The sequence below is a fragment of the Carcharodon carcharias genome, chromosome 4 (assembly GCF_017639515.1).
Source record: "Carcharodon carcharias isolate sCarCar2 chromosome 4, sCarCar2.pri, whole genome shotgun sequence".
NCBI lineage: Eukaryota > Metazoa > Chordata > Chondrichthyes > Lamniformes > Lamnidae > Carcharodon > Carcharodon carcharias.
This window is the reverse complement of record NC_054470.1, coordinates 190074910-190102325: the sequence shown is the minus strand read 5'-3', so window position 1 is coordinate 190102325 and position 27416 is coordinate 190074910. Positions and strand designations below refer to the sequence as shown.

Sequence of the window (27416 nt, the reverse complement as noted above, 5' to 3'; positions counted from 1 at the left end):
TATATGAGTAATTACAGACATGACTTGTGGCGAGTGTAACAAGCTTGTGGAAAAAAGGTGACTTTAGGCCTATGGTTCCCAAAGCTTTCCACCACTGGGCCTGACATAGATTACTGATTGAGATTCATTGTTGATTAGTCAACAACTCAATCAATTATTGTTGTATCACGTGACTGCCAGTATGGTAGAAAGCAACCTCGATGAGCCTTGGTTTTGTCGGCAATTGCTTAGAGCCCACAATAGATCCATGAAGGGAGGCGGAGATAGAATTGAAATAAAAGGGATATCACCCAGTTGGTGCCACTCTGCACAGTACCCTGGTTACTATCATCCTTTAACCTGTCATACACTTCCAGGTTCGCAAATGTTAATCATTAATTTCTCTTGGTTACAATTCAAAAATCACTTCCTTACCCTTGTTATCAGTTGTTTGTACAATATTCTTTCGACTTTGTTTCACATTCTCTTTTTCTTAGCCTCTCTCTCCCCTCACACTCCTCATTCCTTGATCTAAACTCCATCACTCTCATCCCTGGCATTCCCTTCTATCTTGTTTCCCCTCTCCCTTCTTCTCACTGTTTTAAGCTCTCTCTCACCTCCCCCCACCCCCACCCCCCCCACCTTCCTATCCAGTTCCATATTTTGAATTACGGTGATATAATTCAGCCCCGAGTAACCTACTGCGTGTGGTCGGAGAGTCACCGTACTCGTGCTAGGACCTACTGTATGTTCTGGGCACCAACAACCATGTGACTACTGATGAAGAAGAGTTTTCCCCCAGTGTTACTTTCTTAACATCTTGCAAGAAAACTTGCATTTATATAGTGCTTTTTACAACCTCAGAATGTCCCAAAGTGTGATGCAGCCAATGAGGTACATTTGAAGCACTGTCACTGTTGTACTGTAGGAAACATAGCATCCAGAAAGCTCCCACAAACATCAATGTGATAATGACCAGAAAATCTGCTTTTAGTGATGTTGGATGAGGGATAAATATTGGCCAAGACACTAGGGAGAGCTCCCCTGCTCTTTTTTGAAATAGTGGCATTAGGATCTCTTATGTCCACCTGAAAGGGCTGATCAGGCCTCGGGTTAATATCTCACATAAAAGGTGGCACCTCTGGCAGTGCGGCACTCCCTCAGCACTGCACTAATATGCCAACCCAGACATATTTCTCTTTTCCACCCAAGAACAAGAATTGTTTTAATATAGTTCCTGCTCCTTTCTTTACCCACCACAAAGCTTCAATCCATCCCAGATGTGTGCTGCCTGTTCTGGGACACTGGAAAGTCTTGTGGGTGGAGCCATGTCCTACACAGAGTTTGCTGCTGGTGATTGTAGGTTTAATCCAAGAGTTCAGTCAGGTTCATTGGCAGCACTCAGAGATGTGTCTGAGGCACTCGTCGCTGACCTCATCATTAAAGAGCCTCATGCATTTGGGACACTGCAGAAGTCCTTGCTGCCTGGCCTCTACTCCTGGGCTCCCACTGGGCAATAACGGACGGGAGATCTCCACCAGTGGGTCTGTGCCGTGACCAAGCAATGGTGCAGGGATGTCAGTCTCCAGGTAGTAGGGGCTCACCCTGCCTTGGTGAAGGGCAGCTGGGTCCCGGTGTTCCTGCAAAGCAAAAAGCTCAATTAGTGCCTGTTTGGTGACTTGACTCAGCCTTGTATATTACAACATCCTCATCAAATGTGCAGTGCAGCAGTAATGTAGAAATAAAAAAATAGAAGTAGCAATAGGCCATTCAGCCCTTCCAGCCTGCTCTGCTATTCAATAAGAGCATGGTTGAACTACCTCAACTACACCTCCCTGCACCATCCCCACAACCCTTCATGCTCAAAAATCTAGCCATTCTTTCTTGAATATACACAACAATGGGGCATCCACATTATTCTGGGGTAGAGAATACTAAAGATCCACAAACTTTTGAGTGAAAGGCATTTCTCCTCATCTTAGTCCTAAATGGCCAACTCCTTATTCTGAGACTCTCTAGATCCTCCAACCACAGGAAAGATTTTCTCAGCATCTCTCCTTTCAAGCCTCTTAAGAATTTTATGTTTCAATTAGATCACCTCTCATTCTTCTAAACTCCAAGGAATCTAGGCCGAATCTGCTCAGTCTTTCCTCATGGGACAATTTTCTCATCCCAATGACTTGAATTCATTGGCAATAAAGCGATTTGGGGTGTTCCAAGCTGGTGAAGGCTGTTATACAAATGTAATTCTTTCTTTTATCACAAACCTCAAAGAAACTGAATTTGTTGATGTAGGCAAATTTGAAGGCATAGCAAGATCTCACAAACAGTATTTGCCTTGAATTTTTCTAAGTGCCCTGCTATAACATCTTTAATAGTGGCTTCTAAGATTTTCCCTATGACCGATATTAAGCTAATTGGCCTGTAGTTTCCTGCTTTCTGTCTCCCTCCCTTTATGAATAAAAGAGTTACATTGGCTATTTTCCAATCTAATGGAACCTTCCCCAAATCCAAGGAATTTTGGAAAATTAAAACCAACACATCAACTATTTCATGAGCCGCTTCTTTTAAGACCCTAGGATGAAGTCCATCAGGACCCGGGGATTTGTCAGTCTGCAGGTCCAACAATTTGCTCAATACCACATCCCTGGTTATTGTAATTTTCCTGAGTTCCACCCTTCCTTCCAATTCCTGATTTTCAGCTATTTCTGGGATGTTGCTTGTCTCCTCTATAGTGGAGACCAATACAAATTATCTGTTCAATTCATCTGCCATTTCTTTATTTTCCATTATTAATTCCCCAGACTCTCTCTCTCTCTCTCTCTCTCTCTCTCTATAGGACCAACATTCCTCTTGTAGAGAACCTAGAACTAGGGGATCATTGTTGGGATCTCAATGGGTCGAAGGGCTTTTTTCTGTGCTGCAGCCCTCTTTGACCCTGACTCTATGACTCTTTAAAAATAAGGGGTTGCCCCTTTAAGATAGACATGAGAAGAAATTTTTTCTTTCAGAGGGTCATGAGTCTTTGGAACCCCCTTCCTCAGAAGGCAGTGGAAGCAGAGTCTTTGAATATTTTCAAGGCAGAGGTAGATGGATAAACAAGGTGATGAAGGATTGTCGGCGGTAGGTGGGAAGTTACAGTCAGATCAGCCATGATCTTATTGAATGGTGGAGCAGGCTGGAAGGGCCAAGTGGCCTACTCCTGCTCCTAACTCATAATTTCGTAGTAGTATTTTCTTTTATTACCATTGGGAAGTGGTGATTCTGGCAAGGCATTATTGAAAGAAAGACTTGCATTTCATCGCCTCAGGACATCCCAATCCACTTTACAGACAGTGCTGTCTAAAGTGCGCTCACTCTAGGAAATGTGCCAGTGCCCATTAGTGAGAAGCAAACTCCCACAAACAGCATTATCTGTTTGAGTGGTGATGTTGGGCGAGGGATAAATATTGGCCAGGACACCGGGGAGAACTGACCTGCTCTTCCTTGAATCCGTACCACAGGATCATTTATGTCCGCCAGAGAGGGCTTCACCTTCACGTCACATCAGAAAGATGTCACCTCTGACAGTGCAGCACTCACTGAGTACTGCACTGAGAGCGTCAGCCTAGATCTTGTGCTCAAGTCTCCGGAGTGGGACTTGAGAACCCACAAACCTCTAACTCAGAGGCAAGTATGCTACTGAGCTACGCCGATATCCAGAGTACAGAGAGTTGCTGTGCACACACTGCTTGGTCGTGGTGTATTTTCCACCATCCATCTTTTTTTTTTACCTGTTTCCTTGGCAACTGCAGCCTCAGACGAGCCAAATCTTCCTCCAGCTCCTGAATCCGGCTTTGAGCCCGCTCTCGGTCCTCCCGTTCTGATTTGAAATCATCTTTGTAGACGAGAACCTAGAAACAAGGCAATGTTGGTTAGGAGATATGGATAGCTCAGGGTTCAACTACAAGAAGAAAATAAACAAAAAAAACAACAGAAAACACCAGCAGTGCACAGCAAATCCATCAGCAGAGGGTAAGAGAAAGAAAGGAAGAGGGGAGGGGGAGGAATTGAGAGGGAAGAGGGGGTGTAGTATAAAGGGATTAATTCTAAATAATATGCTAATGAGACAGTATACATCATCACAAGAAGTGATGCAACATCTCATGATCTTGCTCTGTCTTGTAGAACTCATGGGTAGAGGAAGCCACAGTAACTTCTTTCTTAATAAAGTTAACTTTTCCTTACCTCAGCAGACTCTGCAAACATTCTGTGTTAGCACAACAAGACCAGGAATATTATATGGTGGCAGTGAGCAAAAGAACAAGTATGGAAAAAAGCCTCTGCTATTAGCGGAAAGTTTTGAGCAGGTCGCAGGCCTCAACCAGCCAGAAGTGTGGCTGAAGTGACAACAGGTTTTACCAGAAATTATACCTCATCAGGCCTCGTAGCCAAGGAGAGCAGTGAGTATGCAACTGAGCAGAAAAGCTGAGGTCAGGAAGCAAAATCAATTGGTGATTCGAGGTGGCTGGGAGAACGACAGACTCAGTGGAGTATGTTTAATTTAAAAGCAGAGCGTGGCTACACAGAAGTAGGGGAGGCAGGAAGAAGGTCTATTTGCCACCCCAGCTAACTGTAATCGGTGTGGTGGGAAAAAAATCTGTTGTGAAAATGATCCCGCCAAAGAGGCTAAACGCTATTTTTGCAGAAAGAAGGTGCACTTCCAGGCTGCGTGTCGCAGCAAGAAGCTTGTACAGAATAAGCAAAAAAGGAGAAGCCTTTGAAAGGTGACAAGATCCATGAAACAGAGGATGTCAAATGATATTGAAATATCTTTCCTTGGAGAGAGCTAGGAACCAAGCAGGAGCTACTGGAGTGCCGATGTCCTAGTAAAGGGAAACAAGAACATAGATGTCGCAGTTTTAGTTCTTTCTAATGTTAAACCATGGTTGGAGAAAAGTTCGCTTCAGCCATCATGCAAAAGGCTACACAGGCCAGGAGGTACAGAACTCAAGGTCATAGGACAACTGAATGCAACCCTTCAATATAGAGGAAGAAAAATCACTGAAGCCAAAGCTGTTCACTCTTAGCAGGAAAACCTGCACCAACTTACATCTGATTTGAAGATTAGAGGAACTGAGAAGCCAAGAATATCAACCTACACTGAATTTCTACAGCTGTTCACAGGACTAGAAAGCTGAAGGCAGCGTACCACAGCACTCTATGTCCTGAAATAGAGCCAGCGTAGTCCGTTTGCACCTGGATAAATTCCTCATCCATTCTTGACAAAGGTGAAGAAGGAACTTGACTCTACATTGAACAAGGTGTCATTTCACCTCTGACAAAACCAACAATCTAGTGCTCAAGGATGGTCCAAGTACCAAAACCCAACAGATCCATCAGAATTTGTGTAGATCTTCCCCAGCTGAACAAGCAGTTGAATAGCAAATTCACCCTGCATCTTCTGTAGAGAAAAGCTTAGCAAAATTGGGAAAGAGTTCAATCTTCACAAAGCTAGATGCAGATGGTGATTTTTTGGCAACCACCCCTCGATGAAGAGTCCAAGTTGCTCACAATCTTCATTACTCCATTTGGGAGGTTTTGTTTCAACAGATTACCCTTCAGCGCCAGAAATCTTTCAGGGGCAATGTCAAGTACCCTAGAAGGACTGGGTGGAGTCGTGTGTCACATGGATGATGTCCTGATCCAAGGATTCACTCAGACAGAACATGACACGAGACTGCAAGCTGTGCTGCAACGTCTACAGGAAGCAGGACTTACACTCAACAACAAATGCGAATTCTTGTAGCTGACTGTCAAGTCCCTTGGGCATATTTTGGATGTGTCAGTGTCAAAGTTGATCCACGGAAGAGCAACCAAGGAGTTTCCAGCTTCTCAAAATGTGACTGAGCTCCAGAGATTCATGGGTGTGGTAAACCAAGCTGGAAAGTTCTTGCCCAACCACAATGTTGTCAACGAGCCACTACAGCAGCTGTTACAAGACAATACACATGGTACTGGGAGGAAGCACAATAGAAATCTTTTGAGAAAATCAAAGAAATACCAATATCCCCTGATATTTTATTCCACTATGACCCAGAGCTACCCACTATCATCTTCTACAGGATTGGGAGCTGTACTCTTTCAGATACAAACAGATGGAAAGAGTAGACCAGTTTACTATGCATCCCATTCACTGACAGAGACTGGAGAGTGATAATCAGTGATAAAGAAAGAAGCATTAGCTGCTAAAAGTTTGCAAATTATGTTCTTGGTCTCCACTTGAAGATAGAGACAGACTATAAACCTTTAGTGACACTCTTAAATCCTAAGGAGATATGCCTCCATGAGCACATTAATTCAGACAAAGGATAATGAGGTTTGATGCAAAGACAGAGTATGCTTTGGAAAACAGTGGATGCATTGTCTAGTATCCCAGTGGCAAAATATCACCTTGTTTAAGAGGTAGAAACCTTTGCATCGACAACAACCATAACTCTACCAGCAACAACTCAGCAACTGAATGAGATCAGATGCACAGAAAGCTGATGAAGAATGTGCTCAGGTCAGAGAATCCCGTGTCAAAAGATAGCCAGCATACATGCCACACAATCCCATTCTCAGAGTACTATGAACGGAGAGGACACCTCAGTTAGTAAATCATCAACTTATACTATGACGTGAGTGTGGTCATTCCGAGAGTTCTCAGACTTGATACACTGCAAAGATTGTGCCAAGGACATTGGGCATCACAAAATGTCAAGCCACAGCAAGGTATTCTGTTTAGTGGCCAGTCTCTCAAAGTTGGGAGGGATGATATCAAACTGTATTAATCATGCTATCCATCGTTAGGAGACGAGAGAACCTTTCCTTTCCATCAAGACCATGGGAACATCTTGGGATGGATCTCTTTGAACAGAGGTAAGATGTTCTTGATTGTAGTAGACTACTACTCCAGACAGCCAGAAGTTAAGCAACTGCAGGGTCACACTTCTGAGCCAGCGATTAAATTGCTGAAGGAGTTTATTTGCAAACATGGAATCCCAGACATTGTAATTTCAGACAACGTACCATGGTTTGCCAATAAATATTTCAAGAGTTCTCAGCATCGTATGGAGTTATCCATACTTACAGCTCACCAAGATACCCCCGCTAGCCAATGGTGAAGCTGCAAGAGTGCCTGCTAAAGAAGAACGATAACATCCGACTTACACTTCTAAGCTTTCATTCAATTCCACTCCACAATGGTTTAACACCATGTGAACTCCTAATGGCAAAATGATTAAGGACTCAACTTCCTACTCTCCCATCCACGCACATGCTGGGTGTACAAGCTGGTGACTTGAACAAGTGAGAGGGAGGGGGGATGAGTATTGTTGCAGCCAGATGTGGAACTATGCCAAACATCACAAAGCATGTAACCTGCCAGACCTCCAACCAGGAAAGTAAGTTTGGATCCGAAACCAAGCTCGCTATGGACAAGTACTTGAACAGACAACACATCCACAGTCCTACCTCATTCAAGACAAAAATGGTACTGTGAGACAGAACAGATGAGCACAAGTTGCCATATAGAAGCAAACTCCTACATAGTCAAAGCAGTCATCTACCAAACCAAACAGACCACAGATGCTAAGTTTATTAAGAGTTCCAGATGATGACCAAACTGAACCAGAGTTGTCTACAAATTTTCCTTCTGCCCAGCAGCGCCCGAGAGAACACACACAGGACTCAAAGCCCCAATCTCCTCCAAAGGAACAGGGCACCCATTCAGGTAGAATAGTGAAACCACCACAGTGGTTGTGGATTAACAAAGAAATCCCAACATATTGGATGAGATTACAGCCTTGAAATTCCTTTCAAGAATGAAACCTGGGAGCACTACATGTTTCAGCAAAGGCCCCCTCTGACCCCTTGGGTAGACAAAGCACTATTTCAAAGAAGAGCAGGGGCAGTTCTCTCTGGTGTCCCGGCCAATATTTACCCCTCGAGCAATATCACTTTAAAAAAAAAATTACTAGGTTGCTATTTGCAGGATCTTGATGTGCAAGGACTAGCTGTTGTGTTTCCTACATTACTGCACTCCAAAAAACTCCTTCATTGTGAAGCATATTTGGGAGGCCCTGAGACGGTGAAATGCACCATATACTGATTGGATTGCTCTACAGAGGGCCAGAATGGACTTAATTGGCTGAATGGCCTGCTGTGCCACAGTGACTCTTGTCAGTCCATATAAAAACAATTCTTAAAGTTTTTATCCGTAGCGTTGGACAACACATCCATGCTAACTATGGGGTAAAGCTGAGATTCAATGGTAGGAAGTATCCCTTTTCACAGAGAAGCCATTGGAACAAAGTGCCAAGATGTATGGTGTTTAATTTCAGTGTTTTTGATAAAAAGGAAGTTGCCAAGTTCCTGACAGAAGAGGATATTTCCGATCACTAGCTAATTGTGACTGTGATGACTCATGAGCCTCCATCATTTCCTGGAGCCTAAGGGGATTGGAAAGGAATTTTCCAGAGATTTTCCTAAATTGGCAGTTGTCTCCCCTAGGTTGGGGTGGGATTAAAGCTGCATTAGTAACTGCCTTGGACATGCTTGATGGGCTTAATGGTCTTTCATTCGGCCTTCATCTTCATACACACGGACATTAATCGTTCTCTGCTCTGCATTTCTCTTGATTTGAATATACAGGCCGTAGTTTCATAGTTTGCAGATGATATGAAACTTGACAATGTAGTAAATAATGAGGAGGACATAGGCTGCAGCAGATCAAGAAGGCAGCTCACCACCACCATCTCAAAAGCAATTAGGGATGGGCAATAAATGCTGGCATAGCCAGCAATGCCCATTTACCATGAACGAATAAAAAAACCATAGTAACCAACTTCAGAAGGACAGAGAGTGGTGAAAAGGGCAGACACGTGGAAGATAAAGTGTAATGTAGAGAAATGTGAAATGATGTATTTTGGTAGAAGCAATGACGCAATATTGAAGATATCCTGGCCAATCTGGCCATTATCACATTTCTGCTTGTGGGATCTTGCTGTGCACAAACTGGCTGCCATGTTTCCTATGCTACAAAAGTGACTACACTTCAAAACTGTAGGTTAAAAAGTGCTTTAGGGTGTCCTGAGGTTGCGAAAGACACTGTAGAAACATGAGTTTTTCCTCTCAGTACCTGTTGCTCTAGCATCTGCACTCTCTCTCTGGCAGCTGCTGCAGCTGCCTGGGCGACCTGGAGCTCATCACGGTACTGCTGTATCATCGCCCTCTCTTTCCCCAACCCATCCCTGTAACTCGCCAGGCGGCTGCAGTCCTTCATCTTCTCCTCCAGCAACCGATTCAGCCGCAGGATCTCCTGCCGCAGGACGTTCTCGTTGGCCTGAGAGGGACCGAGTCTAGACAGCCGGTCAACCCTGGACTTCAGATCCTTCAGCTGCTGGTGAAGGTTTTTAACGTACTCCTCTCGGCTGACATCATATTTTTGCCATTTAGCATTAAGGTCTTCCACCTGCAAGGAATTAAAAAGCAACCATCAAACAGTGCCTGTGCCTTGGGTCTTACAAATCAGTGTTGTATATATGGTATTGGTCTTTCTTCCCTGCGCTAGCAGCATCTTTCAAGAAGAAAGCCTACCAGATACCCGAGGGCAACTAGAAATGGGCAATAAATGCCAGCAATGCTCGCAATGCAAAAATAAAATTTCAGAAGACCAAATTTTAGAAGCAGGGGACGTACATTCCCCACCTTTTCTGGCTAATAAATGGCTCTAGTTCCACACATTACGTGGTTGACTCCTGGTGCCCTCTTGCTCACTGGGTAATGCTTGTTTCTCTGAGTCAGAAGGCCGTGGGTTCAAGTCCAACTCCAGGACTTGAGCAAAAAAACCTAGACTTACGTTTCCAGTACTGAGTCCTGATGGACTACATCCTAGGGTCTTAAAAGAGAAGCAAATGTAACCCTTCTATTCAAAAAAGGAGGGAGACAGAAAACAGTAAACTATACACGCCAGTTAGCTTAACTAGAGGGGTTATATTTCCAGTCTGATGGAACCTTTCCAGAATCTAGTGAATTTTGGAAAATTACCAACATTAGCCTTTTAACTACCACCTCATTAGCCACCTCTTTTAAGGCCCAAGGATGAAGTCCATCAGGAGCTGGAGACTTGTGAGAAAGGTGTTAAAATCGATCATTAAGAAGGTTATGGCTGGGCACTTAGAGAAAAAGTAATCGGCAAGAGTCAGCATGGTTTTGAGAAAGGGAAATCATGTTTAATCAATTTATTGCAGTTCTTTAAATAAGCAACATGTGCTGGAGATAAAGGGGTGCCCTATTGCGAAGAGGACATAAGAGGGTTGCAGATGGATATAGATAGGTTGAGTGAGTGGGCAAAGATCTGGCAAATGGATTATAATGTGGGAAAATGTGACGTTGCTCACTTTGACAGGAAGAATAAAAAAGCAGAGTATTATATAAACAGAGAATGGCTGCAGAATTCCGAGGTGCAGAGGGATCTGGGTGCTCTAGTGCATGAGTTACAAAAAGTTAGTGTGTAGGTACAGCAAGTAATTAAGGTGGCTCGTGGAATCTTATCCTTTATTATGAGAGGAATTGAACATAAAAGTAAGGATGTTATGCTTCAGTTATATGGGGCATTGGCAAGACCATATCTTGAATACTGTGTGCAGTTTTGGTCTCTTTATTTAAGGAAGGATGTAAATGTGTTGGAGACGGTTCAAAGGAGGTTTACTAGATTGATACCCGGAATGAGTGGGTTGTCTTATGAGGAAAGGTTGGATAGACTGGGCTTGTTTCCACTGGAGTTTAGAAGAGCGATGGGTGATTTGATTGAAGTATACAAGATCCTGAATGGTCTTGACAAGGTGGCTGTGGAAAGAATGTTTCCTCTTGTGGATGAGTCCAGAACTAGGGGGGCACTGTTAAAATTACGGGTCATCCTTTTAGGACAGAGACGAGGAGAAATTTTTTATCTCAGATGTTTGTGCAACTTTGGAATTCTCTGCCTCAGAAGGAAGTGGAGGTAGGGGTCACTGAATATTTTTAAGGCAGAGGTGATAGATTCTTGTTCGGCAAGGGAATCAAAGGCTATCAGGGATAGATGGGAATGTGGAATACGAAAAGGAAACAGATCAGCTATGATCTGATTGAATGGCAGAGCAGGCTCGATGGGCCAAATAATCTTCTGCTCCTATTTTGTATGTTTGTATGTGAATAGTAAAAGGGTGGTAAAAGGAGTAGGGCCGATTAGAGACCAAAGAAAGAGGATTTCCAAGGGAGGTAGAGGACATAGATGAAGTATTAAATTAATACTTTGCATCTATCTTTACCAAGGAAGAAGATGCTACTCAGATCATGGTGAAAGAGGAGGTAATTAATACAACAGAAGGATTTAAAATTGATAAAAAAAAGTATTAGGTAGGATGTCCATACTTAAAAGTTGATAAAGCACCAGGATCGAATGAGATGCATCCAAGGATACTGAGGGAAATGAGAGCGGAAATTGCAGAGACACTGGCCATAATTTTCCAGTCTTCCTTAGATTCTAGGGTGCTGCCAGAGGACTGGAGAATTGCAAACATTACTGCCTTGTTCTAAAAGAGTGTAAGATAAGCCCAGTAACTACAGGCCAGTCAGTTTAACCTTAGTGGTGGGGAAACGTCAAGAAATAATAATTTGGGACTAAACTAATAGTCACATTGACAAATGTGGGTTAACTAAGGAAAGCTAGCACAGATTTGTGAATGAGAAAATAGTGTTTAAATAACTTGCTGGAATTTTTTGAAGAGGTAACAGAGGGGGCTAATGAGGGCAGTGCTGTTGATGTGGTGTATATGGACTTCCAAAAGGTATTTAATACAGTGTCACACAGACCTGTGAGCAAAGTTATATCACATGAAATAAAAGGGACAGTAGCAACCTGGATATCAAGACAACTCTTCTTCAGAGTCATACAGACTCTAACCGTTACTTTTTGTTTCTCTCTCCACAGATGCTGCCAGACCTGCTGAGTTTTTCCAGCATTTTCTGTCTTTATTTCAGATTTCCAGCATCTGCAGTATTTTGCTTTTATTAATATGGATATGAAATTGGCTGTAACAGAGCGTAGTAGTTAACGGATGCTTTTAGGGTTGGAGGAAGGTTTGAACGGAGTTCCCTAGAGGTCAGTGTTGCTTTTCCTGATGTATAATAGTGACCTAGACATTGGTGTACAGGGCACAATTTCAAAATTTGCAGACGATACAAAACTTGGAAGCTTTGTGAACTGTGAGGAGGATAATGTACAACTTCAAAAGGACATAGACAAATTGGTGAAATGGGCAGACAGGTGGCAGATGAAGTTCAATGCAGAGAAATGTAAAGTGAATCATTTTTGTAGGAAGAACATGGAGAGACAATATAAAATAAAGGATACAACTCTAAAGGTGGTGCAGGAGCAGAGGCATGTAAATGTACATAGGTCATTAAAGATGTCAGGACAGGTTGCAAGAGCAGTTGATAACACATACAGTATCATAGGGGCACAGAGTACAAGGGCAAGGAGGTGATGTTGAACTTGTATACTAGTTCGGCCTGAGATGGAGGATTTCATCCACTTCTGAGTGCTGCACTGCAGGAAACATTGGAGAGAGAATGGTTCCAGGATGAGGAACTTCAGCTACAAAGATAGATTGAAGAAGTTGGGACTGTTTACCTTGAAGAAAAGACTGAGATGAGATTTGATAAAGGTATTCAAAATTGAGAGTGGTCTGGACAGAATAGACAGGGAGAAACTGTTCCCACTTGTGAAAGGATCGAGAATGAGAGGGCACAGATAAAAAGGCAAATGGAGTAAAAGCGACAGAAGGAAACTCTTTTTCACACAGCGAGTGGTTAGGGCCTGGAATGCACTGCCTGAGAATGTGGTGGAGGCAGCAATTGAAGCATTCAAAAGGGAATTAGATTATTATCTGAGAAGGAAGATGTGCAAGGTTACGGAGACAAGGCGAGGGAGTGGTACTAGATGAATTGCTCATTTGGAGAGCTAGCAGAGACACGGCTGGTCAAATGGCCTCCCTCTACACTGTCGCAATTCTGTGATGTCCTGGCCAATATTTCCTCCCACACTCAATCGACATCACAAAAACAAATTTTCTGGCAATTTATCTCATTGCTATTTGTGGGAGTTGCTGTATGCAAGGAGCAAGGCAGCTGAAGACAGAGCCACAGCGACCAATGGTGAAGTGAAGAAAACTGGGGAGGCCAGAATTGAAGGAATGCGGAGATTGGAGAGGGTTGTAGGACCAGAGAAGATAAGAAGGGGTGCAACCATACGGGCAGGGGGAGGTTCTGAAAAAGATGAGAATTTTTTTTTAAAAAGGCAGACTTTATTTACCCCAGGGAGAAGGAGCATGTTGAACATACTCACGTAAATGACTTTCTGTTTCAGAGTTTGGTTCTCCTCTTGCAGTTTGTACGTGTTGGTCTCTGGTGAATCTGTCTGATGCGGCTGTTGAGGGAAAGGTTACATTGTGAGGCGTTTGTTTGGACTTCCGTACCAGAGCGAATTAGATCCTGAACCTTGGGCTAAGTGCTGACGTTGCTACGGAAACACGCCGTTAAGTCATTTTTCTTCTTTCTCCCGGCAATGCTCATTCTAAATGATTTGTCGGTGAGGGAGTTTGGATGACCAGCCCTCCAGGGGTGTCCAAGAGTCTCCAGGAATTTAAGATTCATCTCTCGGACACAACTGCCCAAATCCAAGAGTGTTAAAAAGAAGTGCTTTCAAAAGATATATATTATTTGAACATTTTTGTTTATATAAAAAAAATGATAACTATTGAGTGCATTATCCAATCAGGTAATGCAGAGTCCATTCGCTTTCCCATTGGCTTAAATGGACAAGTCGCTTTCTCTGGATATAATGGGAATGGCCCAGTTTACCTGGAGATGCAGAATGCAGATTAACGTCTCTGAACTGAACTTGGCACTAGGCGCCATAGCGTCCTTCTCTCTGTCTGATCCTCTCTTTCACATCTATCGGAAGTTTACACAATATAGTTATAAATAAACTTAGAAAAAGTAAAAGGTTCTCATGAAGAAACAAATTCGGCTAAAAGGAGCAGAATGCAGATGTGACTGAAACTGTGTCGTTCGGAAGGTTAACAATAACCTGGTGCATGTGCTACAGCTACATTTATAACAATCTTTGTATAACCTTTCTCTGTTGTTGGAAAGTCCCAACATTAATCAAATCAGATAAGATCGAGGATGGGAAAGTCCACACTGAACATTGTGAGTTAACCTCCAACAGCAGATCATTGGAAATAAGTCTCATCCACCCGTGCCTGGGAAATTTCAAACTATCCCTTGGGAAACATATTTTCCAGGTGACTCTTTTGCTGACCACTAATTTACCCTTTCAAAGATTACAAAAAGTTGCTCAAGTTCAAACAGTTGAGAAAGTCCAGGAGATACGTGCAGCTGGAGTGTGAATGTTTTAGGGTTAGCGTCTGTATACCAGTCTGTGGGTCTGACTGGTGTCTGGGGCTACTGGATGTGGGGTTCATGAATGTTACAGCATTTCAGACCAGGAACCTTGAAATCAGAAATCTAAGGATTTTTTCCATTTCACAAACACTCACCAAAGCACCCTTCAACAAGGCTCTCATCCTGGGAACAGAAGGAGCTGCCACCTCACACCAATGCTGAGACACAATAATCCTATTCTTTACATTAGCCTGAGACAGGGAGTTAAGGGGGATTGTTAAATGGTTAACACTCACTGTGTGTGTGTGTGTGTGTGTGTGTGTGTGTGTGTGTGTGTGTGTGTGTGTGTGTGTGTGTGTGTGTGTGTGTGAGAGAGAGAGAGGGAGAAACAGAAGAAAGAGAAAGAAAGAGAGAAAAAAAGACATGGATAGGGAGAGAAAGACAGCGAGACAAAGAAAGAAACAACACAAATTAGGGAGCAGTCTTTCAACTTCCCACTCAAATGGGGGATGGGATATATTTTTTCAAGTTCACGCTCTAAGGGGAGAGGGATTGTTGAGTTTTGTCTTCCCCTAACCATACTATTATCAGGAGATGACAGGTGTGCTGCTGATAAAGATACGAACATTCCCTTCCCTCCATGATAAATTAGCATACTCTTGACCTTTGATCTGTTTGGACCCACGTGTTTACTGACAGGGGTGTATGCAGGCGAGCTATGGCTAGGCTTCAGTGAAAGTCTGAATGAACCTATCTGGACTTCGATACCGATCTGAATGGCTGGCTCTCAGTTGGGCTGGGGCTCAGATTCCCCCCCTCCCCCATTTTGTGATGTTCAGCGACTGAACCTCCCTCCCATTGGGTGATTGGAACTCATCAAGGATGTAATAATACCTTAATGTTCTGCTTCATGGCACTCAGTTGCTTCTCCACCCCATGCCCATTGTTTGCCCGCTGCTCCTCCAGCTGTCGGGACAGCTGCTGGCACATGTCGGCAGTGCTGGCTAGACGCAGCTGTAGCTGTTCTGTCTCACCCGCCAATGAGCGGCACCACAGCTCCTGGGTGGCGTTAAGCCTGTCCTTATCCTGAAGGGCTTGGCGCAGCCTGACGATCTCACCGTCCTTCTCGTGTTGCGGGCTGCCCACTATCTGTTCCACTTCTCGTTCCTTCTCCCTCAGCCGCAGCTGAATCATCTGTAGATCCTTCAGTGAAATGGAGGGAGGATTAAGAACAAGCCAATTAGTTTCATTTAATAACTGACCAGGTGACACAGTAGGTAGCACTCTCGCCTTGCTGTCACTATGTCACACGTTCAATTCCCACTCCAGAAACCTGGGCACATCATCTAGGCTGACACTCCCAATGCAGTAATCAGGGAGCGCTGCACTCTTCAAGGTGCCATACTTTGGATGAGAAGTGAAATGGAGGCTCAGGCTGACCCTCCTTTGGATGTAAAAGATCCCATTAAGCCACTATTTCAAAGGAAAGCAGGGGAGTTTTCCCCAGCACCTGGTCAATATTTATCCCTCAACCAACATCATTAAATATCTCGATTATCAGTTAGCTATGGAGCTTGCTGTGTGTAAATTGGCTGCTGTTTCCCACATTACAAGCAGTCACACTTCAAAAGTACTTCATTGGCTGTAAAGTACTTTGGGTTGTCCTGTGTTTAAGAAAGGCACTATAGAAATGCAACTTTCTTTTTTTCACCCTTTGCTGCTGTTACTTGGTCACAAACCTAGAACTCTCTTCCTAATAGCACTGCAGGTGTGCCTACACCACATGGATTGCAGTGGTTTAAGAAGCCAACCCGCCACCACATTCTCAAGGACAGTTGGGATGGGTAATAAGTGTTGCTGGCAACACCCACATTCCAGGAATGAACTAATTAAAACATTTTGATCAGATACCATGTTCAGCAACTTCCAAAGCTCCAGACTGTCCTCAGCCTTCAATGTTGCAGCCTTGAGCTGTCACTCATATCAAGCCCTTCCCTATACTTCTCACTGCACTGTCAATACATGTCCTAACCTAGCTTTCTTTCTCCACCCTGTGTAACACATTTATTTGGAGCAATCCTTTTCCCTCTGTTGTCAGTAAGTTTTTTAAATCATTATCTTATGTAGTTTCACTTGTCTGACTTCAACGTTAATTGAATTACTCATGGCTAAGAATCTGCTTCATCACTGTTGGTATTTTATAGAAAGTTTCTCAAGACCTGTGGGCAGCAGGGTAAGCACTGTCACCAGCTAGTTAATGTATTGGATAAAAAGCACTTGAGCCAATAAAGAACAAATTTGCATTTAAACAACATAATTCACATCCTCAGGATGCCCTGAAGCGCCTTTCAGCCAATCGATTAAAATGTAGCCCCTAATGTTTTGTAGGGCAGCCAATTTGCACACAGCAAGCTCCCACCAACGGCAGTTGGTAGCGGGATAAAATACTGACCAGGATATCTAGGAACTCTCTCAGTTTTTTCGAAACAACACTGTGGGATCCTTTCCATCCACTCAAGAGCAGCCTTGGTTTAATATCTTACCAAAGGTCTGAAGGTCCAGCGCCCCCTCAGGTCCGCAGTGGAGTAGCAGCTGAGATAACCTGCTCACGCTCATAGGCAGAGCTTGAACCCACGGCCTGCTGACTGAGAAGTGAGTGTGCTACCAGTGAGCAGAGCTGACCCAGTACGAACTGCTGAATTCAAAGGCCATGGAATAATTGAATTATCCAATAATTAGAATTAAGTGATGTTTGTAAATATATTTACAGCACAAAAGCAGGCTATCTGGCCCAACTGGTCTGTGCCAGTGTTTGTGGTCCACTTGACCCTCCTTACTTCATCTAATCTTCTCAGTATATCCTTCTGTTCTTTCCTTCCTTGTGTGTTTATCTAGCTTCCCCTTCAGTACAATTCACCTCAGCCATGTCTTGTGAGAGTGAGTTCTACATTCTAACCACTCTGTGGGTAACGGAGTGATAGAAAAAAGAAGTGTTCTTCAGGTCATTTGAGTTAGTCAACTTTAAATTAAGAGTCTTCAATTTGCCAGTGCGTTTCCTGCATAATATCTCAAGTTGCTCCACCACTGCTCTACCCTACCCTAGCGATCTACCTGAGTCCTGCAGAAGTATTAATAGATCAGTCTGATTTACGCATGGGTAGGAACAGAGATCTGGTGGGTGGGGGAAGTCCATCTGAGGCAGCCACGAATTGACTTTGGAATGAACCAGAATCTCTGTAGACACAATCCAATTTTGGATGATGAATTCATATTTTGTTATTCATTCAAGAGGAAGTGGGCATTTCTGGCAAGGCTAGCATTCACATCCCTATTCAACTGAGTGTCTTATCTGAACATTTCTGAGGGCATGAAAGTCAGTTGCCTTGCTGCCTTCAGTCCAGACTGGATAAGGGTGGCCGAATCCTAAAGGATATTTGTAACCAGATGTTTAAGTAACAACCCAGTAATTTCATGGTCATAATGACTGAAACTAGCTTTAAATTTACTTAATTAAATAAATCTGGAATTAAAATTTTCCAGCTGTCATGCTGGAATATGAACTCAGGATCATTAGTTTACTAACATAACCAATATGCTGGTATACTCCCCAGCTCTCAGTTCAAAAGGACATGGTTTGGAGAGGCCATAGTGTATTCTCACCTGCTCTATATTTTGTGTTTTCTGTTTTTATATCACATCGCATATTTGAGACATGACCAAACAATGTTTGGCTTTTAACTTCCCCATGAAGTAGCCACTCAGTTGTATTAAACCACCAATGTCAAGAAAGTGGCCCAGCTCCACCTTCTCAGGTCAACTTGTGATGGCCATTAAAATGCCAGCTTTGCCAGTGATCCCAGGGTGAATAATTTTTTAAAAGCGGTGCAGTTAATTTTTGTCAGACATTCTGGGCACAGAGGGTGCAGAGTGTCAGTTGTCTTCTCGGGTGGACATAGGAGATTCCAGGGCCACTCTTTGAAGGAGAACAAGGGAGTTCTCCCTGGTGTCCTGGACAATAGTGATGTTGGTTGAGGAATAAATAAAGTAAATTATCTAGCCATCACCTCATTGTTGATCAAGGGAGCTTGCTGTGTGAAAATTGGCTGCTGTGTTTCCTACATTACAGGTGAAAAAACTTCAAAAGAACTTCAAAGTGCTTTGGGATGTCCTGAGGTCATGAAATGTGCTCTATAAATGCAAATTTGCTCTTTCTTCATATGAGAAAACCTGACATTGACTGTGAATGGTAACAGAAGGAAATGAGCTATGATGAGGTCTTGTGGTATTTATGGTCAGTTAAGTTGATATGACTAGAATTGTAGCAAGTAATAATGAATGGCTGTTTACCAGAAGATGAGTGCCTTCACCTGATATTAGTCATGAGATAAAATGACCCTGAATAGTATTCACTCTCAGGTAATGTTGTTGCTCAACATCATTCCCCTGACAAAGCAGGAACTCACTTCCAGATATGTGACTTGGGCAGGGGTTGGGTACAGGGTGGCCCGTTCTCAGTTGTCTGTCCCTCTTGTTCCCATCCCTTCCCCTAAGGAAGATGTCTCACCCTTGGCCTTACTGAGGTAGGCAATCCTCTCTCAAACAGGCTGTGGCTCTTTTCACTGGAAAAATAAAGGGTAACCAAATTGAGGTCTGGGTAGATTTGAAGATGATATTTCCACTTGTAGGAGGGACCAAAATTAGGGGCATAAATGTAAGATAGTCACTTCTTAATAGAATAGGAAATTCATGAGAAATGTCTTGCAAAAATCTCAGAATTGTTACAGCACAGGAGGAGGCCATTTGGCCTGTCATATCTGTGCCAGCTCTCTGAAGGAACAGCTTACCTAGTGCCCAGTTCATCCCTCAATCAACATGACAAGAAAAAAAAAACCTTCTGGTCATTATCATATTGTCATTTGTGGGAGCTTCCTGTGCATAAACTGACTATTGTGTTCCCCACATTACAATAATGACTACGCATCAAAAGTGTTTCTTTGGCTGTAAAGCTATTTGGGATGTCCTGAGGCTGTGAAAGGTGCTTTATAAATACAAGTCTTTACCCAGAGAACAGTTTGAAAGTGGAATTCACTACCTACCACAAGGAGTAGCTGAGGCAAATAACATAGGTACATTTCAGGGAAGCTAGACAAACACAAGAGGGAGACAGGGATAAGTTATGCTGATTAGGTGAGGTGAAGAGGAATAGGAGGAGGTTTGTATGGAACACAAACAATGGCTCAGTCCATTTAGGCTCAATGACCTGTTTCTAGTCTATAACTTCAATGTTTTAGTATCTAGTATCTTCCCCCCTTTGTTCCCATCCTTTCCTCTGGCAATTTGATTTCATTTCATGAATTGATAGGCAGGCAGACAGTACTTTCCTAATTAAATATCTATGTAATATCTGGGCTTACTTGACATGTTTTTTCCAATGCACCACAGAAAACAAAGTTCATAAGCTAATACAATTCTTGTGGTGCACTCAACTCATCACTACCACAGGGAAGATGGGCTGAATGGCCTCCTTCTGTGATATAAAATTTTATGAATTGCTTCCCCATTAACACCACCAATTCGTCAATCTCTCCTGAACTCCCACCTATCCCTGACCTTTCATTTTGCTCCACCCCCTCTTAAACAGTTTAATATCCATCAAAATTTCTACTTCTCTTTAGCTCTGAAGAGGCATACAGACCCAAACTGTTAATTCTGTTTCTCTCTCCACAGATGCTGCCAGACCTGCTGAGCTTGTCCAGCACTTTCTGTTTTTATTTCAGATTTCCAGCATCCAAAGTATTTTGCTTTTTATCCCAGTACATGTTACTTCTCTATTTGTTGGTTCCACTGAGGATAGAATGGGTGGTTGAGTGGGGATTGGGAGGGAACACAGAGCACTACTGTGGAATTTAGGAAAATGCAATTGCTGGGTTTCCCTGACATCAAAGGCTTCAGGGAACAAATTGAGCCTTTGGGATTCGTACAACCGGTGTTCAGATTAATTATATACATCAGCAAGGATTCTGCATGATGGATGATGCTATAAACCTCAGTGAACCATATATAATGGGGCCCAGCTGCCACATGCTCCCATTGAACTGTCAGCTGTGGCTCAGCACTAGCTCTCACCTCTAGGTTCACCCACTCCAGAGATTCGAGCACAGAGTATAGGCCGACACTCTCAGTACCCAGGGAGTGCCGCGCAATCGGAGACACCATCTTTCAGATCAGACGTTAAACCAAGGCCCTGTCTGCCCTCTCAGGCAGACATAAAAGCTCTCACGGCACTATTTTGAAGAGGAGTAGGGGAAATTTTCCCTGGTGTCCTGGTCAATTATTTATCCCTCAACCAATATTATTAAAACAGACTCTGATCATTATCACATTGCTGTTTATGGGAGCTTGCTCTGCACAAATTTCACAGAGGCATTGCTGCATTGTCTATATTACATCAGTGATGGCATTTCAGTAGCTGTGATGTGCTCTGGGACAAGAGGGTGAAAGGCGCCATATAAATGCAAGTTTTTTTTGCCCCCCCCCCCCCTCCCCACCAATGAGCAAAACCATGTAATAAAAATATAATTCCTTTAGTACGAACTTTAATCTAGCTGACATTTAAATAAGGAAGAAAAAATGCAACAGCTTCTGTTTTAATGTGCCTTAGAATAAAGATACTTAATGTTCCTTCCTCCTCGTGAGGTGGGCGTCACTGGCAAGGTTGGCACTTACTGCCCATCTTTGAGAAGGTAGTGGTGGGTCTTTTTCGTAAATTGCTGGTAGCGATTAGATACAACGGAGTAACTTTGCCAATCACTTCAGGGGTCAATTAAGAGTCAAGCGCATTGGTGGGGAACTGGAGGCCCACAGCCCAGTCCGGGAAGGGGGCCGGTTTTCTTCCCTCAAGGAACCAGCTGGGGGATTGTTGCCTTACATATTTAGATGGCGTCTTGATCTCCAAGTGATTTACGTACACGTACAGTTAATTATGTAAAGTGGTTACCGAGGCCCCGCCGGACAGACATCACCCCTGGAGCCACACAACCTGCTTTAAGGTACATTTCAGATTTTTTTCCTAGCATTTTGGGGGAATCAAATTCTGTAATGTTGTCCCCCTCCCGCGTTTTCTGGAAAAAAACATTAAATTTCGGAGGCCATTTGACCCATCCAGCCTGTGCTGGCTCTTTGTCCGCTCAGTCACCTTTGGTTTTTTTTTGGGGGGGTGGGGATCACAGACTGATTTCATCTCCCTCTCAAAGTTACAGATTCTCCTGTTTCTGAGCAGGATCATTCCTCGTCCTGTTCTTTTAAAACTTGCCAATCAAACCGGGTTATAATTTTGATACAAAAGAAAGATTTCTTCCCCTCTACCACCCCCCCCCCCCACCCACTCTCCCCCCTACCCCCTCTCCCCTAACCCCTCTCTTACCTCTTTCAACTTGTCATTCTCCTGTTGCCAGCTCTTCGCCGAATCCGCCAGCTCCTTTTTCACTTTGCCCACCTCCTGGAGCAGACAGTCCACCAGGGAGCCGGAGGGGCCGAAGCTGACCGAGGGCTCTTGGCCCAAGCTGACCGCGCCGCCCTCGTGGGCGGCCAGACGAGCCTGCAGCTCCTTGACCAGGCCGTCCTTCAGGGCCAGCTGCCGGCTCAGGTTGCCCACCTCCTGCTGGGCTTCGTGGTAGAAGGTGCCGATGGTGTGGTAGCTTTTCAGCCGGCTCTTCAGGAGCCGGTTCTCCTTCTGGAGCCGACCCACCAGGTCCTGCAACTGGGTGAAACTCAGCACCAGCCTCTCCGCATTCTCGTCGCAATCCACAGACATCGTACCAGAGCGTCAAGTTATCTTTAAACCCCCGCTTTCCCCCTCGAAAAATATAAAATAATCAGCAGGCCTTTTAAAAAAAAGTCTACTAAAAGCTGAACAAGAAGTGGGAGAAAATTATCTTGATCAGGACATTGTGTAAAATGTCGAATTTTTTAAAAATGTTGCCTAAAAAAGCACAGACTTTGAACTTATGAATTAATCTCCCCTCTTGATACAATGTTTTATAATCTTGATTCAGCCGAGATAAAAGTTTCAATCCTTTTATATTTCTTTTTAAAAATTGCAATAACAAACTGCTTCCGCGCAGCCTTTAAAAGACCCTGTGTCTTAAAATCTCTCAGTGAGGCTGCTGAAGGCTTTGTTTTTCTAACCGAAGGAGGCAGTTGAGCAGACTGGGAGAGGATCAACCCTTGTCACCCCCCCCTCCTCATGGGCCAGTGACTGACTGACTGTATCCATTCCGTCCGCTCCATGTCATTTCGCAATCGGCGTGTTTCCATCCAGGAGGGAATTTCCTCTCCGGGGGATTCCCCTCCTTCTCCGTCTCTACGGATTTTTCTCGTACTTTTCTCTCTCTTTAAAAAAAAAAGAGTCCAGCTTTTGCTCCGCTTCACCCGCACGTGTCTGTCTTGCTCTGATTAATGCTTTCTCATCATCAGCTCCAGTAAAGTCATTTTTATGATCTAAAAAGACAAAGGCACCCACACTTATAAAAAAATTTACTCGTGTCTGACTAGAAGGAACTATTTCATTCACGGACGCTTTTCGTCTGACGTTCTGACGTTTCCTGTTCTGGCCCCGCAAATAGGATTAACCTTTTTCTTTTTTTTTAATTTTAGGCATGGGATTTACAATCTTTAGCCTGGTTCCTTACTCTTTCAGAAAAAAAAGTTATAAATATATATTTATCTCCATCGTACATTATTTCTTGGCCCCTGGAGGCGTGGGCTGGCTGTTGTTACGGCAACATCCGTTTCGTCCTTGTGTTCATTTCATTTCATTTCGGTTTCATGCGAAAAAGGTTGCAAACACAGCGGACAATGAGACATCTCCTGGGAAATGAACGAGCAGTGGGAGGGTGGGATTGTGAACGGGCTGGTTGCAAGCAAATTTTACTGGAATGACATGTAAATAAACCCGCCGACTCGAAAAAGTTTCTCAAAAGTATTTGTATTAGAATCATTTGATTTACTTGCGTACTTTTTTCTCTCTCTCTCATTGATCAATTCCAGGAAGTGATACATACATAACCATCTACTGAGGTTTCTTTTTAAGCATTGATCTGCCCCCATGGAAACCTGGTTATAATTCTTACATGGAGTTTATAGCACAGAAACAGGCCATTCTGTCCAACCGGTATTTCTGCTTCGCATGAGCCCCCTCATCTCACTCTATCGGCATATCCTTCATTTCCTTTCTCCTTGTGTGTTTATCTAGCTTCACCCTTAAATGCATCCCTGCTATTCGACTCAACTATTCCAGGTGGTGGTGAGTTAAAAAGAGGAAGCAGAAAGCAAACGCTCAGCAGGCCAGGCAACACCTGCCTTAATATTTCAGGTGGGTAACCTTTCATAACAACCCCCTGTGGTGGTGAGTTCCACATTCTAACCATTCAGAATCACAGAATTGTTACAGTGCAGAAGGCCATTCGGCCCATCGTGTCTGCACCAGCTCTCCGAATGAGCAATTGACTTTGTGCCATTTTGCCATCCTCCCCCTGTAACCCTGCACATTCTTTTTCAAATAACAGTCTAACTCCCTCTTAAATCCTTCGATTGAACCTGCTGCCACCCCCCCCCCTGCAATTCCAGATGTTAACCACTCGCTACTTGAAAAAAATCTTTCCTTATATCGCTTTTGCTTCTGGTGTAAATTACCTTAAATTTGTACCCTCCTGTTCTCTATCCTTTCATGAGTGGGAACAAGACCTCTCATGACTTTGAATACCTCTATCAGAACTCCTCTCAGCCTTCTTCAAGAAAAACAGTCCTAACTCCTCCAATCTATCTTCATAACTGAAGTTCCTCATCCCCAAAACCATTCTTGTGAATCTTTTCTGGACTCCCTCCACATCTTTCCGAAAGTGTTGGGCCCAGAACGGGACAGCTGAGACCAAACTAATGTCATATACAAGTTCAATATACCTTGTTCTTGTATTGTTTTACTCTGGGCGAAAAAGTTTCTCCTGAATGCATTATTGGATTTATTGGTGACTATCTTATATTTGCATCCACATCAAAACCTCCTCTCTCATTCTAAATTAGATATCTTGGTTTTTGCAGATTGTTCAGCGATGGGTGGCTAGATTGAACCCTGGGTAAGGTGTAGGGGCTACAAGGAGTAGCTATGGGAAGTGGGCATAGTCACAGAAGAGGAAATCAGCGGGTTGACATCTTAACCAGTACAAACAAACTGAACCCCAAACCAGGATGTGAGCCCATTACCTAAGCTGATGCAGTGCTGAGGGAGTGTTGCATTGCCAGAGAGAGACCATCCTTCGGATGAACCCGGGTGGGAATGAACTGACTTGTGGGAATTTGGAGATTTGTCTGAGTTTCCCCATGAATGGTCCCATGCTGTTGGATTGTTAATGGCCCTCTAATAAAAAATCCCAACCCTTTTGACAGGAATTTAAATTCAATTAATAAAAATACTGGAATAGAATACTAGTCCACCACTGAATACAATGTTGCTATAACTGCCCTCTTGGGCGAACATAAAATAAAACATAAAATATCACATGGCGTTATTTCAAAGAAGAGAAGGGAGAGCAGTCTCCTCAGTGCCCTGGACAGTTTTTAACCCTCAATAAATATCATTAAAACTGATTATCTGGTCATTGTCTCAATGCTGTTAGTGGGAGCTTGCTGTGCACGCACTGCCTGTCGCATTTCCAACATCACAATAGTGACAATATTTGAAAAGTACTTAATTGGAGAGCCCTTTCAAGAAGCCAGCATGACAGACCTAATGGTCTCCTGTGCTGTAAGATTCATGATTCTCTAAGTGCTTTGGGACATCATGAGGTTGTAAAAGGTGATACAGAAATGCAAGCTGGTGGAACTGACATGATTTTTGCCACTGGAGAAATCAGCTGGGCTGGCCTTACAATTCATTCACAGCGTTATGATCATCCCTGGAGATTATGGTGAGTTTTTGTGAACACACCCCTAATCCCTGGATGCTCGTGCCTCTGGCTGTCTGGGTCCTCCTTTTGATGCAGCCTGCAAAAGCATTCCCTCAACGCTGTATAGTGTAAACACACACTCTGTCTCTGAGCCCTTTGCTGCCTTCGTTTCTTCGCCACTTTTTGAAAAGAAAGATCGCTGCCCACTGCTAGTTGGAGAATCCACCAAGTTACTAAATTAATGCACTTTTCACTGCTCTCCTCCATAAAAGGCAGATCAGCCTTGGACCAGGAAGATCCTCATATTTTAAAATCTATGTGAGACAATGGAGATTTGCATTCTAAGATTTACAGGAAGAATCTGCAAACAGTTTCTATAGTTAGAAATATACAATGTTGTTTGTGTAAAAGGAGTGATGTGCATACCTAACAGACATGACATACATCTGATAAAAACAAAAAACAAAAAACAACGAATGCTGGAAATCCAAAACAAAAACAGAATTACCTGGAAAAACTCAGCAGGTCTGGCAGCATCGGCGGAGAAGAAAAAAAACACATACATCTGAAAAAAAAGACATACATCTGAATAGACAATATCAGAATTATATGCCACACCTGAATGGTAACATGCTGATTATATTACTGGACTAGTAATCCGGAGGTCTAGACCTCTGGAGACACGAGTTCAAATCTCACTACAGCAGCTAATGGAATTTAAATTCAATTAATAAAAATTCTGGAATAGAATACTAGTTTTATTAATAATGAAGCTACTGCTTTGTCAATAAAGCTCATCTGGTTCATTAATGTCCTTTAGGAAGGGAAACCTACCATCCCTACCTGGTCTGGCCTACATGTGACTCCAGACCCACAGCAATGTGGTTGACTCTTAATTGCCCTCTGAAATGGGCCTGGCAATCTGCTCAGTTATACCAAACCATTACAGAAAAGTCAAACATCAGATACACAGCAGGGGTTCAAGAAGGCAGCTCATCACCACCTTCTCATGGGCAATAGAGATATGCAATAAGCACTGGCCAGGCTGGGGACACCCACATCCTAAGAATGAATTGAAAAATAAAGGAGGCTATTCTACCCACTGTGCTGATTCTTTGAAAGGACTATTCAATTAGTCCCACTCCCCTGTCTTCTCCCCATGTTTATCCAAATCTTTTTTGAAAGTCACTATTGAATATGTCTCCTTTCAGGCGGTCCCTTCATGATAAGATCAGCTCAATGTAATATTTGCAAGGGAGAAACGTGAAAAAGCTATACAGTTTCTAGACTTATGTAAGATTGACTTCAATGTGATGGGATAAAGGCTGTCCCCAGTAAACTGGGAAAATCTATTAATGAGTGAATAGAAAGAAGGTGAGTGGGAGATGATAAAAAAAATGACAGAATTCTGTGCTCTACAGGCTATTTCCAGGCACACAGATGGAGACAAACATCAACTGCTGCTGGAGGGTCCTCAACTCAGTGAAAGACACTCTTTGGTCTGCCCAAGACTTGTTGAACTCCTACTGCAAAGAGTTGTCCACAACCAAGTGTTGCAAACCAGCACATTCCACGATCCAGGACTATGTACTGAAGGATGCACAAAAGCTTAGAGCAGCCACTGCAAAGGCGCAATGGGGACATGCCACTATCCAAGGCCTTTCAGCCATAGTAAATCGAGGGGCCGGAAACTGTGTAGAACCCCTCGGGCCATACGCTTGACATTGCATGTATATAGTAAGTATCACGTGGATTGCAATTGCTCTGAGACACCTTGGAGTGCGTATATTTCAGGTTATCCATTTATGCTGTGAAGTTGAATTTTATTGTACTTTCTGTAATATCCCATTTGAAATATTTTGGAATGTACTTTTAGAGATTTTATGAATAAAGTATACTTTCGGGAAAAAAATGTGCTTCTGATTTATATCCCTAAGGGGCGAAAGCTCCGTTTGCCAAAAAAACCCAGCCGTGGATGACTAAAGAGATAAGAGATAAAAGAAAATACATGCAAAAACGCAAAAA

The 27416-nt window shown here is 43.3% G+C and overlaps 1 protein-coding gene and 1 long non-coding RNA gene across 2 annotated transcripts; one reads left to right on the top strand and one right to left on the bottom strand.

Moving 5' to 3' along the window:
- Positions 1-783: 783 nt before the first annotated feature.
- Positions 784-23070, bottom strand: tnip2 (TNFAIP3 interacting protein 2). Its single transcript, XM_041186514.1, has 6 exons — positions 21872-23070; positions 15343-15651; positions 13388-13468; positions 9140-9472; positions 3753-3872; positions 784-1619 (listed from the first exon to the last, which is right to left on the bottom strand). The coding sequence occupies exons 1-6, from the start codon at positions 22259-22261 to the stop codon at positions 1368-1370; spliced, it is 1485 nt and encodes a 494-aa protein (XP_041042448.1). The 5' UTR covers positions 22262-23070; the 3' UTR covers positions 784-1367.
- LOC121277263 lies at positions 21299-27206 on the top strand. Its single transcript, XR_005942843.1, has 3 exons — positions 21299-21497; positions 23702-23821; positions 26813-27206. It is a non-coding gene; the product is annotated as an uncharacterized LOC121277263 (long non-coding RNA).
- Positions 27207-27416: the final 210 nt, after the last annotated feature.

Coding starts and splice junctions, on each gene's coding strand:
- tnip2 (XM_041186514.1), bottom strand. CDS start 22,261: ATGTCTGTGGATTGCGACGAGAATGCGGAGAGGCTGGTGCTGAGTTTC. Junction 15,652..21,871: donor AGAATGACAAGTTGAAAGAG/GTAAGAGAGGGG, acceptor ATTTCACTGAAG/GATCTACAGATGATTCAGCT. Junction 13,469..15,342: donor CCATGAAGCAGAACATTAAG/GTATTATTACAT, acceptor TTCCCTCAACAG/CCGCATCAGACAGATTCACC.